At 48.6% G+C, this 16,096-nt stretch overlaps 2 protein-coding genes across 3 annotated transcripts in view; one reads left to right on the top strand and one right to left on the bottom strand.

Annotated features, from left to right (window-relative positions):
- Positions 1–4,172: 4,172 nt before the first annotated feature.
- Positions 4,173–13,023, top strand: BYSL (bystin like). The gene is made up of 7 exons (XM_037154938.2): positions 4,173–4,607; positions 7,896–8,058; positions 10,233–10,371; positions 10,703–10,836; positions 11,416–11,576; positions 11,751–11,853; positions 12,347–13,023. Exons 1-7 carry the CDS (start codon positions 4,343–4,345, stop codon positions 12,690–12,692), a joined length of 1,311 nt encoding a protein of 436 aa, XP_037010833.2. The 5' UTR covers positions 4,173–4,342; the 3' UTR covers positions 12,693–13,023.
- A 1,740-nt stretch (positions 13,024–14,763) lies between these two features.
- CCND3 (cyclin D3) overlaps positions 14,764–16,096 on the bottom strand; it is a 93,423-nt gene continuing 92,090 nt past the window's right edge. For both annotated transcript variants that reach the window (XM_037154927.2, XM_037154920.2), the window contains exon 5: positions 14,764–15,857. In XM_037154927.2, coding sequence (XP_037010822.1) covers positions 15,690–15,857 — 168 coding nt within the window. In that variant the 3' untranslated portion in view covers positions 14,764–15,689. The remainder of the gene's footprint in view (positions 15,858–16,096) is intronic.

Here is a 16,096-nt window from a genome sequence, read left to right as displayed (position 1 = left end):
AAAACAAAGGTTGATTCACTGGTCCAAGTGATGCTAAAGAGGTAGCCACGGCCACTGTCTAGGCATGAGAAACAGGAAGGCTTTCTGCAAAAAGCTCTAAAAACTAGTCTATACAAAGACTTCTGAGCTTAACAGAGTCTTTCTCGAACTGCAGAGTGCATACGCAACATCTGGGGAACTTGTGGAAATGTGGATTATGAGGCTCACAACAGCAGTCGGTCAGTCAGTAAGCAGAGAGCCAGGAAACTGCACCTTTAACATGTGACCCGGATGAGAGCCCTGTGGGGTACCTCAGATGGTTAGGGTATTGTCCCGATATGCCAAATTTGTGGGTTTGATCTCTGGTCAGGGCGCATATAAGCAGCAACATATAAATGCAAAAATAAATGAAACAACAACCTGAGGTGTTTCTCTCTCAAATCAATTAAAAAAAAAAGAAGAAGATGATTTTGATGCCATTAGTCACCAAGACTCTGAGAAACACTGCTTTAAAAGTTCAAAGTGCAAAAAGACTAAAACAGAGTCCCAGTCTAAGAGATGAAGGACCAAGAATTAATGAATTCAGAAACGTGGCTGACATACATGAAAGAGCAGAAAGAGCAAAAGAGCAGAAAGATCTCAATGACCATGAATGTCTATCAACCCCAAGCCAGGCCACAGCCATCCTGCAGACCCATCTCACTGACCTTGGCTGCCAAGGGTCGAGGCAGCTGTGTGGTAGGTCTCACAGTCCACACAAAATGTTCCTTGCTTCTCTGCCCCAAGCATCTCTAGCTTCCGGGTGAGGAGCTCCACGGTCTGCTGGACACTCTTGCCCTCAGCCACAGGCATCTGCGACACGCTGGAAGGGGAAGAACCAACCATCAGCATCCACAGACACAAGTGGACTCACTGAGCCACTCATCATGCACAGAATCACAGCTCACTGAGACCTTAGGGATCACCTACCACAACCCCCTTATTTGAGAATTTTATTTATTTATTTTTAGAGAGAGGGGAAGGGATGGAGGGAAACACCGATCAGCTGTCTCTCACACACCCTCAACTGAGGACCCCGCCTGCAACCCAAGCATGTGCCCTGGCCAGGTATCAAACCAGAGACCTTTCCGTTTGCAGAACAATGCCCAACTAAGCCGCACCAGTTAGGGCGCAACACTCTTATTTTAATATTTTCATTGACATATGTATGTATTTATTTATTTTTTTTAGAGAGAGGGGAAGGGTAGGAGAAAGAGAGGAAGAGAAACACCAATGTGTGGTTGCCTCTCACATGCCCCCTACCAGGGACCTGCCCTACAACCCAGGCATGTGCCCTGACCGGGAATTTAACTACTGATTTTTAGGTTCATAGGCCGCCACTCAATCCACTGAGCCACACCAGCCAGGTCACAACCCCCTTATTTTAAAGAAGAGAAACAGAGGCCCCCAGTCCCTAAGAACTAGATAGAGCACAGGCTTCAGCACTGTTACAACAGTGGAGTGAACTTCCCGTCACACCAGAACTTCCCGAGCATGGCCTGTGCGCCAACATTCAAGAGAAGCAGACTGAGCATCTGATAACACTGAGTCATGTAATGAGGATTTCCCTTACAGTTATTTCAGTTCTGACTACATCAAGGGGACAGCCTCAATCTGCAGTTAGTAGATTTTCCCCAACTCTCCAACACAGCAATTTTCAACCAGTGTGCCTCAGCAGGCACATTGGTGTGCTACAGAATTTTTTTAAAATGCAATACCTGACTATTAAGTCAGGGGCACTGACCTCTTTTCCCTAAACTGTCAAGTAAAAAAATGACAACAACCAACACAACAATAGCCATCAGTGTGAATGAATCAAAATTATACCTATATTGTCTGTCAGACTGGCAAGAAACAAACCTTTTGGTGCGCTGCAGAGTTTTACCAGTTAGTTTACGTGTGCCATGAGGTGAAAAAGGTTGAAAATCGCTGCTCTAACACTCTGATGTGCATTGTCCAGTACAGCAGCCGAAAGCCACCATGGCCATTTACAGCCAAACTAAGAAAATGAATCAAGTTAAAATTTCAACTCTTTACCTGCACTACCCACAATCTGAAGGCTCAATAGCCACGTGTGGCTGGGGGCTAGTGTAGTAAACGGCGCTGATGTAGAACATTTCCATCAGTGCAGAAAGTTGTATTCAACAGCCCTAGGAGCTAAGGGAAAGCCTGGAGTTTGTAACCTTTGGGAGTGGCAAGAATATAATCAAAACAACCAAACAAAAAAGGTTACCTCCAAGATTTCCTTCTATGCTGAGTGAAACTGGCTTCCCCTTTAGAGTGGTAATTATCGATCACCAAGCCCCAACTATGTGCCAGAAAGTGTCCAAAAGCCTGGAGATAAATTAACTACATACTCTGAATCCTTACAGCAGCCCTAGGAGATGTGCTATTATTTATCTCCTTGTCACAAATGAGAAAACCAAAGTACAGAGAGGCTGACTGACTTGCACAAGGTCACACAGCTTGGTGTGGTGTAGCCAAAACTCAAAGTCAAGCAAGCTGCCTCTGTTGTCTGTGCCCTAACTACTACACTGCTTCCCTAGGGATGTAGTTAAAATATCTTTAAGAAAAAATGCATTTAAAAGAAAACATTCATAAATAACAGTACAGGTGGTACTTAGCTATATAAAAATCAGAAAGGCAGTGACTCAATTTTGGGAGACACTGCATTACCCCAGGATCAACCAGCCAAATGAAGCAATAATGGTCCGGTCCTACTGCTGTTAAAAACTGTCTCCACGAGAAAAAGCACCGACAAGGAAGGATGATGATGTGCCTTATTTTGAAACGTAAGAGCATGCCGAAAATGATGCTGCTGGGGTAAGAAGTCCTAGGAACCTGGGAGAGTTGGTAAGGGTCCCAACAGACAGACAGCCCTTTCCCTCTGCCCCCTTCTCCACTGAAAGCAACAGGGGCTTGCAGGGTTCCAAGCCTCTGTGCTGCAGACTTGCTATCCCATCCCTCACACATGGCCCTTGCACTGGAGGACTTAGAGGAGGTCCCTGATGCCAAATGTGGGAAACAAGAGTGCAATCCCTGACAAACCTGCAGGAGCCTGGGCTGCCAGGAGGAGTTTCCACAGGCCCTCATAGGAGAAGCCTGGCCTCCCCCAGCCCTCTCTGATTGGAAATGCTCACACTTACTGATATGTCTAAAAAGAAAACAGAAAAAAGCCCTGAAATCTAGCATTTTGTAACTAATGCCTCTAAGAGCGTTACTTACACACCTTTCCCTGCCACCCTGACTTAGAACACGTTACAAAGTCCACAGAACTAGACGAATAGTGTAGAAAACATGTCCTGCAGAAATGATGTGCCTAGAACGCCAATCTCCTAATTCCCAATAGTGTTTTCCCCCTGTGGACCCCAAGATCTTAAATGGCCAAACCAGAACCAGACAGGCCGGTCTAACTACATTTACTGGCTGTAGGAAGGGGCAGGCGAAAACCCTTGAAAAGAGATACCCTCTCCTTGTGTATCCCCAAACCCCTGCAGCCCAGCCTACTGATGGGCTCTAGTCCGCACACCCTTATTTCCGATCCTTAAAGCTCCACCCCGGGCCTCACCTGCAGAAGGATGTACCAAGAAAGTGGGAAGGAGATACCCAACCTTTGATGGGTTCTGGGATGAAACCCAGGAGGAAGGGGGCACATCTCTGAGGATACAGGCCTGGAGACTCCACAGCCCTCACGGTGTCCCCCCACCCACACAATCTGAGGACTTTCGTGCTAAACTCCTCAGAGACGGCAGACCCAGTTCCAGATCCTTCTCCGGGGTACACTCCAGGCTCCGAGGGCCCTTCACGGCCCCAAGTTCCGCCCCACAAAATCCCTTGCATTCCTACCAAGTCACTCCCATGATGTTGGACAAGGAGGGTGGCAAGGCCAAACAGCTGAAACGCGGCTCCCTCCGGCAGCGGACACTTGGCGAAGCCCTCCAAAGCAGGCGTCGGTCAAGAGGTGTTGCGGAAATTACGTAAAAATAGAGCGCCCAGTGGACGCACCGGAAGGAACAGGGGCTTCTCTAGGCGTCATCTCGGTGACACCTCCATTGGTATCAGCTGGGTTGCAACATCCTGTGCATAAATCCACGAACCTTAAAAAAGCTAACGTTAAATGCAATAAGTTTATTTGGGACTCTAGCTGCAGGACAGTGAGTTCTTAGCAAATAGGGAGTCGCTGATGGCACTCCTGGCCTCCGAACTGTAGGCGGCGCTGTGGTCTGTGTAGCCTCTTGGGAGCTGGTGGTTCACCGCGCAAGCGCCCTTAGGACTTCTTCTCTGTGTCCACGTGTGAACTGTCTGGGCAGCAGTTTCGAGAAAAATGCCCAAATTCAAGGCGGTCCGCGGGGTTGGAGTTCAGGAAAAACACGCGCCCCTTGCCGAGCAGATTCTCGCTGGGGACGCGGTGCGGGCAGGGGCCCGTGAGAAGCGGCGGGGTCGCGGAACCGAAGAAGAGGAAGAGTATGTAGGGCCCCGGTTGACCCGACGGATTTTGCGGCAAGCACGGCAGCAGCAGGAGGAGCTCGAGGCCGAACATGGGACTGGGGGCAAACCCGCGGCGCCCCGGGAGCGCATCACGCGCCTGGGTGAGTGGCGCGGGATGAGTCCGAGGAAAAAGGAGGTTAAATGAGGAAGGAACGGTGTCGGACAGGGGAATAGCTTGGAATTAAAAAAAGGCGGGGGTGGGTGGCGGGCACAGTATTACGAAGGTAATGGAATCGGAGACCCAGCCCTAGAGCGGATTGAGGATAGTCAGTGCCCTCCACTCCCACTACTAGGTTTAGGCCTCGTCTTCTAAGTACCACTGTAGTCAGTCCAACCAGAAGAGATTGCCCACACCATTAAGTTCTGGTATTTATGCATTTGTTTTATGAAAACTTACGGATGTCTGCTAGTACTTAGTACTGTGCTAGGGAGTTTAGAAGGTTTGGAAAGGTAAACAAGGTAGATATGTGTCTGACATCAGCATTGTACAGTAGAGATTGTACAGTAGAGCCCCAGAGAGAGTAGACAATAGACAATGAAACTAATGAATTCCACGGTAAAGTGTAGTTTCTTCTGATAACAATAGCATTGATCTTGGGGGTCAGGCTCCCCAGACAGCATGTCCTTTGTGCTGAGACCTGAAAAACGAGTAGGGAGTGCCCTGAGCAGAAATAATATTGTTTAGGGGCCAAAGAGGGAGAAAATGTGAGTAAAGGATGATCCACATCTTTTTAGGGCGGGAGTGTTGACCTCCCTAATCCTTATCTCAGATTGTTTTGCTCAGAGTGGAACATTGGCTTCCTGGCTAAGTATCTTTACTTGGCTTCTTCTGAGAAGTATCACGTTCCTGTGTTACTACTTTCTCATCTCTCAGTATCCTTTGCTCGCTCCCCTTTGATTTCCAACCTCTTACTGAAGAGCCAGAGGGTTCAGATACCACCTATTTGGTGACTGCTCTCACCTTTATATTCTGGCCTGGTTTTCTTTCATGAAACCTAGATAGATTCTTCTGTTGCCAATTTGACATCTCCAGTTTGAAGTGTAATAGACATTTCAAACATAACATGTCCGAAATAGACCTCACCATACCTGCCCCTCTATCTTCCTCATTGCAGGTAATAGCGTGATATTTTTCCATTTGCTTAAGACTAAAACCTTGGACTTCTCTCTAATTCCACATCTGATCTGTTGGGAAACCCTGTTGACTCTACCTTCAAAATATATCCAGAATCAGACCACTTCTCACTATCTTGGAACACCATCCTCTCAAGCCACCATGATTGCTCTCTCTCACCTGGATTATTGCAGTAGCCTCCTCATTAATGTCCCATCATCCCTACAGCCCACTCTCAACTCAACAGCTAGAGGAGTACAGTGGTTTGCAAAGCTCTGTGTGATCTGCTTCCATTGCCAGTCTGACTTCTGCATTCCCCTTTTCACTCCCCACTTGTAAGCTTAAACATGGCAAGTTAGGGCCTTTGCCCTGATTGATCCTTCTGTCCTCATGCACCTGTAGGCACGCTCCCTCATTTCTTCACCTCAGAGAGGCTTCCCTGACCGCTTCCTTAAAAATTGCAACATTCCCACTCCTGTCTCCACAGTCCCAGCTTCTCTACTCTGCCCTATTGCTTTTGTCACAGCACTTGTCTTTTAACCTCTTACGTGTTAATATTGTCTGTCTTCCCCCACTAGAATATATGCTCTACAAGGGCAAAAGATTTTGTTTCTCTGGTTCATTACAATAGTTCTAGCTCCCAGAACAGGGTCTCATGTATAGTAGGCACTTAATGTTTGCCGAATGGGTTGTGTAATAAATGGATTAATGAATGCTGGTGAGGTGTGTAGAAGCCAAATCTGCAAAAGCCTTGGAGGCTGTTCCCAGGATTTTTTTTTTAAAGATTTTATTTATCTTTAGAGGGGAATGGAAGGAGAAAGGGAGAGAAATATCAATGTATGGTTGCCTCTCATGTGTCCCCTGCTGGAAACTGGCCTGCAACCCAGGCATGTGCCCTGACTGGGAATCGAACCGTGGTTGTTTGGTTTGCAGGCCTGTGCTCTATCCACTGAGCTGCATTAGCCGGGGTCTGTTCCCAGGATTTAAATTTATCATAAAGACAATGGAAAGTTACTGGAGAATGTGGAGACCAGTTAGGGGATTACTGAATTAATCCAGGCAAGAGAAGATGCTGACCTAGGATTAGTCAGAACTGGGAAGGATTTGAAAGATACTCTGGGAGGTAGAACCGAATAGGACTTGGTAATTAATTGGCTGTTGGGGTGAGGGCAGATGACACAGGCCCGCCTCCCTGGTTCTGGCATGGCACTGCGTTGGTGGCTGTGCCAGGTACTTAGATGTAGAACACAGTGAGTACAGTGAGTAGTATAGACCTAGGAGGAAAAAAGTGAATTTGGTTGGTGATAGGTGAAATTTAAAGTGCCCGTGGGTCATGCAAGGGTGGCTGTACAGGTGGCAGCTGGAGTTACAGTCTGGAGTGAAGGGACATCTACCCTTCACAGATTGGGAGACAAAACACCTGCATCGCTTGCGCTCCCCACCCCCCTCATTTAGATTTCACCACACATTCCCTCTGTTAATGACCTGTTCAGATGCAGCACTTTGTCTCCTTCATTGGAGTACTGCGTCCCTTACCGGATGCCCAACCAGCTATAGCCTTCTACTAATCGGTTATTCAAATGGCTTGGTCCACTGAAATCTGACCTGTACTGACTAACCTCAAGGCCTTCCACAGTTTGGCTTTTTACCCATCCAGCCTTATTTCTTGCTGCAGTCTAATTGTCTGTAACCAAGCCCATTTGCCAGTGTTGTAATCCAGGTTTGGAATATGTTCCGCCTGCTCCCATGCTCCCTACTGAGAGCCTAACCAGCCCCTGCACTTACCTTCTAAGTGCCTGTGGTTATATACTGTCTCTACCATTCATTTGGTGTATAATCAAGCCCTGCCCTGTGTGTAGAATACAGATGAAGAATGCACAGTCTAGATCCAGAGTACCTGTCATAAGCAAATTACCTGTTTGTGCTTTAGTGTCTTCTATCTGGAACTGGGTATAGTAATAGGGCATACTTCTTGGGGTTGTAAGAGTTATATACAGTGTTTAGAACAGTTCGTGCTACGTGACTGAGTGTAGTGTGTTAACTATGATGTATTGGCACCACTGTCTCATTGGTTCCTATATGTACATTTTCTTTCTCAAGCAGGACTGTAAACCCCTGGTGCAGGAAGATAGCATGTGCACCACTGTTTCACTGCACACACCTGTGTCTGTTACAAGCACACAGGAGGCTTAAACTGTCTGTGATGGTTACATTGACCTCTAAATCCCTCACCCACCACCTGCCTCTCTCATCCAGTTTATCTCCCCCACGCTAGGTCCAGGAATGCCGAAAGATGGATCAGATGACGAGGATGAAGAGTGGCCCACCCTGGAGAAGGCTGCCACAATGACAGGGGTGGGCCACCACGCAGAGGTTGTTGTGGACCCTGAGGATGAGCGTGCCATTGAGATGTTCATGAATAAAAACCCTCCTGCCAGGTAGGGTTGGCATGGCCTGGTATTTGGGGTATGGGTCTTGGTAAGCAACTTGCCATAGGGAAGCATATGCCCCCAACAGAGTTTTGATTTCCTTTTCTTTGGGAAGGGCCTGCGCATGGCTGGTTGTGGGGAACCACCTCAGTAACACTGACCCGTCCTCAGAGGGCCATTCTGAGTGAGAATGACAGGGACTCAGAACATCTGTGCCCACTCTGTCTGCTGTTACGGAGCTGCTCAGATTACCTGGGTAGGCAGCTGCCTGACCTTTTTATGTTTCTAGGGAGACATGTCCCATTGCATTTGCTCTTCATGTGCTCAGTTTCCCTACTGGTGACCTCAATTTCCTTAGCTAAACATCTTTCATACCCTAAGCTTCATTTTATTCAGGGTTTTTCAGCCTTAGCACTGTTGGCATTTTGGGCTGGATACGTCTTTTTTGTGGAGGCTGTCCTGTGCGATGTAGGATCCTGGCAGCATCCCTGACCTCTACCCACTGGGCACCAGTAGTGACCTTCCCCCCATTTGTGATAACCAAACATGTCTCAGGCATTGATAGATGTCTCCTAGGGGGCAAATTCACCCCCAGTTGGAACCACTAATTCATTCCTATCCATAATAAATGCCAGCTCCAACACATGCAAGCATTTAAGCTCCTGTCGTCAAACTCCCGAGCATGTGGATTTTAGCCCAGGGAAGGGGAGTCTGGGATAAGGGCCCCAAACCAGTTAATTCTGACCCTGTGGTATTAGCATGACATTGGTCTTGCTTCTCTACGCTACTTTGGATTAATGCATCTCTCAGTGCTGATAAGACAGTGAGAAGAAGGGGAGGCTGAATGATAAGGTCTGTGGTAATTTATCTGAGAGCACAGAACAAAAAAATGAGTTCCTTTCCCAGATTGATACCCAGCCACTGACGGAGACAGCACACAGTGTGGACCGGAACTTGTATGCTTGTCGCACCAGAGAGCCTCTCAGTGCCTTACGACTCCTCCTTAACAGCGCCTCTGCCATCCTTGGCAGAATGTTTTTCCAGCTTGCAGTGAACAGAAGAGTAAAGCTCCAGAAACAGGAACCCCTAGCAGTCCTGAGAAATGCCCCTGGTATCTTTAGAAAGCAGGCCTAGACCCACGCAAATAGAGGTCAGAGGCCATCGGGTTTGGCGGCTCGTCACAGTGCGCTCCGAAGAACCTGAACAGTCAGGGTTTGATTCCCCCGAGCTGAGCGTGCTGAGACCTTGGGGCAGTTACTCACCCGAGTACCTGTTCCCATGTTGAATAGGGGAACAGCACCTCACACAAGTGTTGCACGGACTGTGTGAGATAATATCTGGGAAGTCCTGTACTCAGTGCGTGGCCTTGAGACAACCTGCAGAAAACAGGAGCCGTTTTAAATATACTTTAGCAGCTTCTGAAGAAGCTATTCTTAAACCAAAGTTTAGTGTAATGAGAATTCTGAGTCATCACAATAAAAATTATGTTTGATGTACTTTTCAAGGAGGCTGAGGAAAATATTATTAATCTTAGAACTACTTGCATAAATTTTAATAAAATGGTGGGAAGTTTGTGCTCTGGTCTTTTTCTAAATGAACCCAGCTACTTTGAAATCTTCGTATACAGCTAGGATGAGTGGCACTCTAAGGTGAGCGGTCAGACCTGGGTTCTGTGGTCTGAGAGACCTCAGCACGTTGCCAGCCTATGAGGAATGTGTCTGAGACAGGCACCACTCATTACATGTTTATGTACGAGCATTACTTCATTGAATCCTGATGTTGACTTTACAAGATAGGTACAGTTATTACCCTGTTTGACAGATGAGGAAACTGAGGCATAGAGAGGCGAAATAGCATGCCCCAGGTCATACAGACTATGGGTCATACAGCAGTGGGAAGGCCAGGATTTAAACCCAGGCAGACTGGCTTCAGAGTCCAGGTTCTTATTCTCCACACAACTGTCCGCTTCATCCTAAATTGAATGACTTTCAGGTCATTTGTGCTCTGCATCAGTCCTGCGGTGGGTGGACAGGCCTGGAGGGGAATTGAGGTCAATCCTAGCAGGATGACAGGTTCATTGGAGCTCATAAGGGACTGTGCGCAGCGTCTAGAGCTTCCTGGACTGTGACCACAGCACTCCCACCCACTTCCCCCCCTTTCCCTCCACACCTCCTTACCCTTAGGCGCACCCTGGCTGACATCATCATGGAGAAGCTGACTGAGAAGCAGACGGAAGTTGAGACCGTGCTGTCCGAAGTGACAGGCTTCCCTACGCCCCAGCTGGACCCCCGGGTCCTGGAGGTCTACAGAGGAGTCCGGGAAGTAAGCCGGGATACCCTCACAGGGGCTGTAGATTCCCCCCTAAGATTTTGGATGCTCACACGTCATACACAGAAGGCCTGATGGCCAAGAACAGTCTTAAGTCAGAGTGTATGGGTTCAGGGTCCTGCTGTTCCACTTAGTGACTTGGAGCCCATGGGCAGGTTTCTTAACTCTGGTTTCAGTTGCCCTGTCTGGAAAGTGAGGATGGTAACAGCATCTCCTTACATGGTGGCTGTGAGGATTAAGTGAGTGAAGATATGACAAGCACATGGCAAGCAGTACACAAGTGATATGTTAATTGCAATGATAATTTTACTCACTCACTCCCTAGGTGTTATCCAAGTACCGCAGTGGGAAGCTGCCCAAGGCGTTTAAGATCATCCCTGCGCTCTCTAACTGGGAACAGATCCTCTACGTCACAGAGCCCGAGGCCTGGACTGCTGCTGCCATGTACCAAGCCACAAGGTAGAGTAGATGGGGGTTAGAATGGCCTTATGTCTCTAGGTAAGGGCTGGGGTGTGGAGAGTACAGGCTTTCCTCTCCTTTGCCATTACATTTTAACTTGGCCTCAGAGCTTTCTGTTGTGCTTATTTATATCATCATTTTCCAGCTTTTCATGTTTCATGTTTGGGGGTCAAGACCCTATTGACACTGTCCTGTGATGTGTTTCTAGGGAAGAGGGTACAACCAGGGCTACAACCCTGGTATGTCAGCCTGGCCTCAGAGGCCTACGGCTCCCCAGGCATGCTCAGGTCCCGTGAAGGGTAGAGAAGACCCACAGTGGGGAGAGGAAGGTGAATAGCGGAATAATCATCGGTTCGGGAGTGATCCAGCTCTCTCAGTGTTCACCTGTTTGGATACCTGTTGTGCCTCTCCTGTTCCTTCTGATCCGATGTGGGTGTGGCGTGCACACAGCTCACACACTCGCACAGACCCCTCAAATCTCTTGCATACACCATTTACAGTGAGAGTGAAAGGGCCAGTTCCAGACCATCCAGTGACCTGGGATCTCCCTGCTGCTGTCCCCCTTCCCCAAAAAACTAGGATTTTCGCCTCTAACCTGAAGGAACGCATGGCCCAGCGCTTCTTCAACCTTGTCCTGCTCCCCCGGGTACGGGATGACATTGCTGAATACAAACGACTGAATTTCCACCTCTACATGGCACTCAAGAAGGCCCTGTTCAAGCCTGGAGCCTGGTTTAAAGGTGAGAACCCAGGAGGCAGTTATGAAAGAAAGGGAGGGGCTGGAGTTCCCGAAGTGAGAGCACCAAGGTTGACTTGGGCGGATGGCTGCCTCCGAGGTAGGCAGGGGCGCTTCCTGCTGTACCTGCTTTTTCTCAGCCTGGGCTCCCAGTGACGACCCGCTTGGTCCTCCCCAGGGATCCTGATCCCACTGTGTGAGTCGGGCACCTGTACCCTCCGGGAAGCCATCATCGTGGGTAGCATCATCACCAAATGCTCCATCCCCGTGCTGCATTCCAGGTAGTGTTGGTGGGGAGGGAGGAGGACTAGTCAGTGGACTCACCAGAACTTGAAAAGTTGGTGGGGGGACAGAGTGGAGGAGGAGCTAATGATAGCCCTGGGTTTGTGGCTTTTTGAAGCCAGTAAGTGTGCCATCCCCCTACTAGATTGTAAATCCCACAAGAATAGGCCCCTGGCACATGGTAGGTGCTCAGTAAATAGTTGAATGAACGAATAGAGAATATGGGAAGAAAATAGGCTAGGGGTGGAAATGTTGAGATATTTGGACAGACTGTAGTAGAATACTGACAAGCAGTCTGAGCCAGAGGTGGGGATTTGTGATGCATCAGCACAGAGCTAACTGGAGTGCAGGGAGGATGATCAAGACTGCATGGCTGAGAGGAAGGCCTGAGCTGGTGCTCTTCGGGACTTGTAGGGGCCAGCAGAGTAGGGAGAAGTAGAGCCTCTTCCCCAATTTTTCCCAATCACTAACCTGCCTGCACCTTCCTGCCAGCGCGGCGATGCTGAAAATTGCTGAGATGGAATACAGTGGTGCCAACAGCATCTTCTTGCGACTGCTGCTAGATAAGAAGTATGCACTGCCCTACCGCGTGCTGGATGCGCTGGTCTTCCACTTCCTGAGGTTCCGGACAGAGAAGCGTGAACTACCTGTGCTCTGGCACCAGTGCCTCCTGACTTTGGCCCAGCGCTATAAGGCAGACCTGGCCACAGAGCAGAAGGAGGCCCTCCTGGAGCTGCTCCGGCTGCAGCCCCATCCACAGCTGTCCCCTGAGATCAGGCGTGAGCTTCAGAGTGCAGTACCCCGGGATGTGGAAGATGTTCCCATCACCATGGACTGAGGAAACACTCATCCTGGTCTGAGGGGCACGGGAGGACACCAGGATCCCCGTCTGGTGACTAACAGTGACATTGAGCCTTTGTAGCTAAAGACCCAGTTTTGGGCAGTGACGGCTCATGGGCATCTGGGACTCCCCAGAACCTGACGGGGGAGACTGAGCGTCTGGCTGCTCCTTTTTCCATCCTAGCCCATCGCTCCTGCCCATTTCTGGAACCTCTTTGAGATTCCACACCCAGCATTCCCACTGCCCTGCTTGGGCTTGGAGTGCTTTTCTCTATCAGGCTGTTGTGTCACATCACTGGGTTGTGGATAAAAAGGCAGGTATTTATTGAGCTTCTGTGTTTTAATGTGATTAGTGGAGATCTTTCTGTTTTCACTTTATCTGGAGGTAGGAATTACTCTTCAAAGTTCCCCCTGTCCAGGAGTGCCTTCGTACCCAGTTTATGCAGGAAGCCCTCCCCACCCTTACTCTGCAGTCTTGCTTCTCCAGGCTGTACCCAGCGTGAGCTCCTGGCACAGTCTCTGCCTCTCCCCAGTGCAGGCTGCCTGGGAGAATGCCAGCAACCAGGGGGTGGTTCAAAAGATGGTGTCTCAGCTGCGGATGGAAGAGCTAGAGAAGGCCCCTAGAGGGGAGTGGAAATACAGAGGCCAGACAGAGAATACTGGTTGTGCCCAGGTCTGGGCCACCACCAGACAAGTTTGCTTTCTAACTTCTTGGCTGCTGAGGACTTTAGACCAGTGATTAGCAAACTAAGGTCTTATGGCCTATGAACTAAGACTGATTTTCATCTTTTAATGGGTGGAAATTTTCTTAAACTATTTTGTGACAGGTGCCAATTGCGTGAAGTTCAAACTTCACTGTGCAGTTTTACTGGAACACAGCCACTGCGTCCTGTCTACGTGTTCCCCGCGGTTGCTCTCGTGTTGCAGTAGCAGAGTGTAGTCCTGTAGCCTTTGTTCACCTTTGAAAAGCGTGAATTTTCTACAGCCAAATTCATATATTTTGGGAAAATGTGATCTCATATGTGCAGTTTCGTCCTTGAGAAACACGTAAAATCAGAAAACCACACCCAGCTGAACCAAACCAGATAAAGTATATACATCTCCAATGTGTGGGCTGGGAGCCACACCCACATCTGGTGTTGAAACCCACCTTCCACATCCTTCCGATCTCTTTCCATAAGCTCTCTTCAGGTCTTTTTGAAGATAAGGACTGTTTATTGTATTGGGTTGGCCAAAAAGTCCTTTTAGTTTTCTCCAGAAAATAAAGACACATTTTTTCATTTTCACCAATAGCTTTATTGATTTGGATATTTTGAGTGTCAGCTATTTCCCATGTGGTATAATGTTGCCATCGTTTAATGCCTCGATTTGATCACTGTCAGTTTGAACTGGTTCACCTGAGTGGAGCCTCATCCAGTGAGAAATCGCCAACATGAAACTTCAGACCATTTTTGACACGTTTGATCAGTCACAGCACCTTCTCCATACATTGCTCAAATCTTTTGCCTTCCAGTTGCATGTTTACCTTTCTTGAAATGATAAAGCATAATATGCTGAAAATGTTTTCCACATTTATTAAAATAGCCACCCCAAAATTCACCAGTTTGATGTTTTTCTTAAAAACTGTACAGATACAACAGCTGTCACAATATAGTAACAAAATAGTTTCAGATGAAGATGACTAAGTGCTACTAGCCATCTCACCAAAAAAAAAAAAAAAAAAACCCCAAACTTTTTGGCCAACCCAATGTTTCTTCAGTGTGTAAAAACTATGCTTCAAAACAAAAAACCCCATTGAGTGTTGTCTCTTAAGCCCATAAAGTTCTGTGGGTTTTGAGTTTTGCATAGTGCATTGATTTTTAGGAATGCATGTTCCATTATAACATAAAACTGACTATATGCAGGGCAGATAATATAACCCACAAGCCTGAAATATTTTTTCTCTGGCCTGTTACAGAAAAGGTTTAATGAACCTATTTGAGGCCACTGATTGCTGCTTGCTATACTTGATGCAGTTTAGAAATGGGCCTTTATCCACACCACCATCCAATCCAAGAAGCCAAGGCCACTATTATACCACAATCTTTATTATTAAAGGCCTGTGTCAACAGGGCTTGCCTCCCTTCAGACAGGGCACTCGGTCACCTCCGGGTCATCCCTGCTTCATCCCCTGCTGAAGGAAAGGGCAGAGGGCCAAAAGGAGAGGGCCTAATGCCTCCCCAGGCTGAAGTAGCTCCTCAGTCCCAAAGATCCTCTAGTAGCAGAGGGGAAGGATGCAGCAACCGCCAGGATTACCACCTCTTGTGGGGCAAGTGGGCCCCACCACACTCTTACAGCTGTATTCAATGCAATTAATAAATTAAAACCACTCTTCCTTCAGCACTGACACCCCTCCCCCATCACATAGGAGAAGCTGAGTGGAAAGCAAAGCGAGGAGGAATCTGTTGATTCTTGAACCTCTGATGACAGAGGCCTGCCCTCTAGGAGCAGCTGTTATCTTGAATGATGCAGGGCTCTCCAAAGTATGTTGAGAAGAGCTGTCCAGACTGTGTCTCTCAGAATATTGGAAATTTCTTCAGAAAGACCCCAATCCAAATGCAGTAATTCTAGAAGGTGCAGCACCTTTATAAGGCACCAGGGTATTTTGGAGAACATGAGAGCCCCTGAGACAAGGGGGCCTCAAAAAGGAATGCTGGTACATATATTTCACCTAATTCAATTTTGTCTCTGACAAGCCTGACCCACCCACAGCCAGGGAAGGAGACAAGCTGGTCAGAGGCAGGGGGAAAGAGGGGCCTGACTAGCCACCCAGATGTGGCTGGCCAGGGCCCCTTAGTGCACACTGCAGGAATAGGTAGGACCTGCCCCTTTAGCAAAGGGAAAACAGGAAGGAGCCCCCGCAGACTTCAGTCGTCTGTTCTTGGCAAGCAGGGAGGGGGGCGGTGGCTCTGTCTCCTCTGCTGTCAGTGGCCACTAGAGGGGGGCCTCTCCAGGGCTACAGATGGATGGCTGTGACTTCTGTGGGAGTGCTGGTCTGGCTGGGCCCCTGGCTGCCAGAGCCCCTGGGGGCTTTGGGTGCTGGGCTGGGGGAGGTCTGGGCAGCTTCCCTGAGGCTCTCCCTGAGTGCAGCTTCAATCTGCTCCTGACAGGCCCGCAGGCAGTCCTGGGAACAAAGGGGAACTGTGAGGAGGGACTGCTGGGTGAAAGGGAGGAAGGTCCCCTTGGAGCTAAAGGTCCACTCCCCTCCCCACCACAGCGTATGGCAGCAGGTGCCAAGGATGGACACCTCCCAGTGCACTAGGAGGTCTGGGGAGTTAGGCCACAGCCCAGCCCCAGAAATCAGCCTTCAATTCTCAGAAACTGGCAAGAGGATGTGGCAAGAGAGTGTGAGAGCAGCCCTGC

This window comes from Artibeus jamaicensis, unplaced genomic scaffold (genome assembly GCF_021234435.1).
Source record: "Artibeus jamaicensis isolate MK-2021 breed Jamaican fruit bat unplaced genomic scaffold, CSHL_Jam_final contig_484, whole genome shotgun sequence".
NCBI lineage: Eukaryota > Metazoa > Chordata > Mammalia > Chiroptera > Phyllostomidae > Artibeus > Artibeus jamaicensis.
The sequence above is the reverse complement of the archived record's forward strand: the minus strand, read 5'-3'. Positions and strand labels throughout refer to the sequence as shown.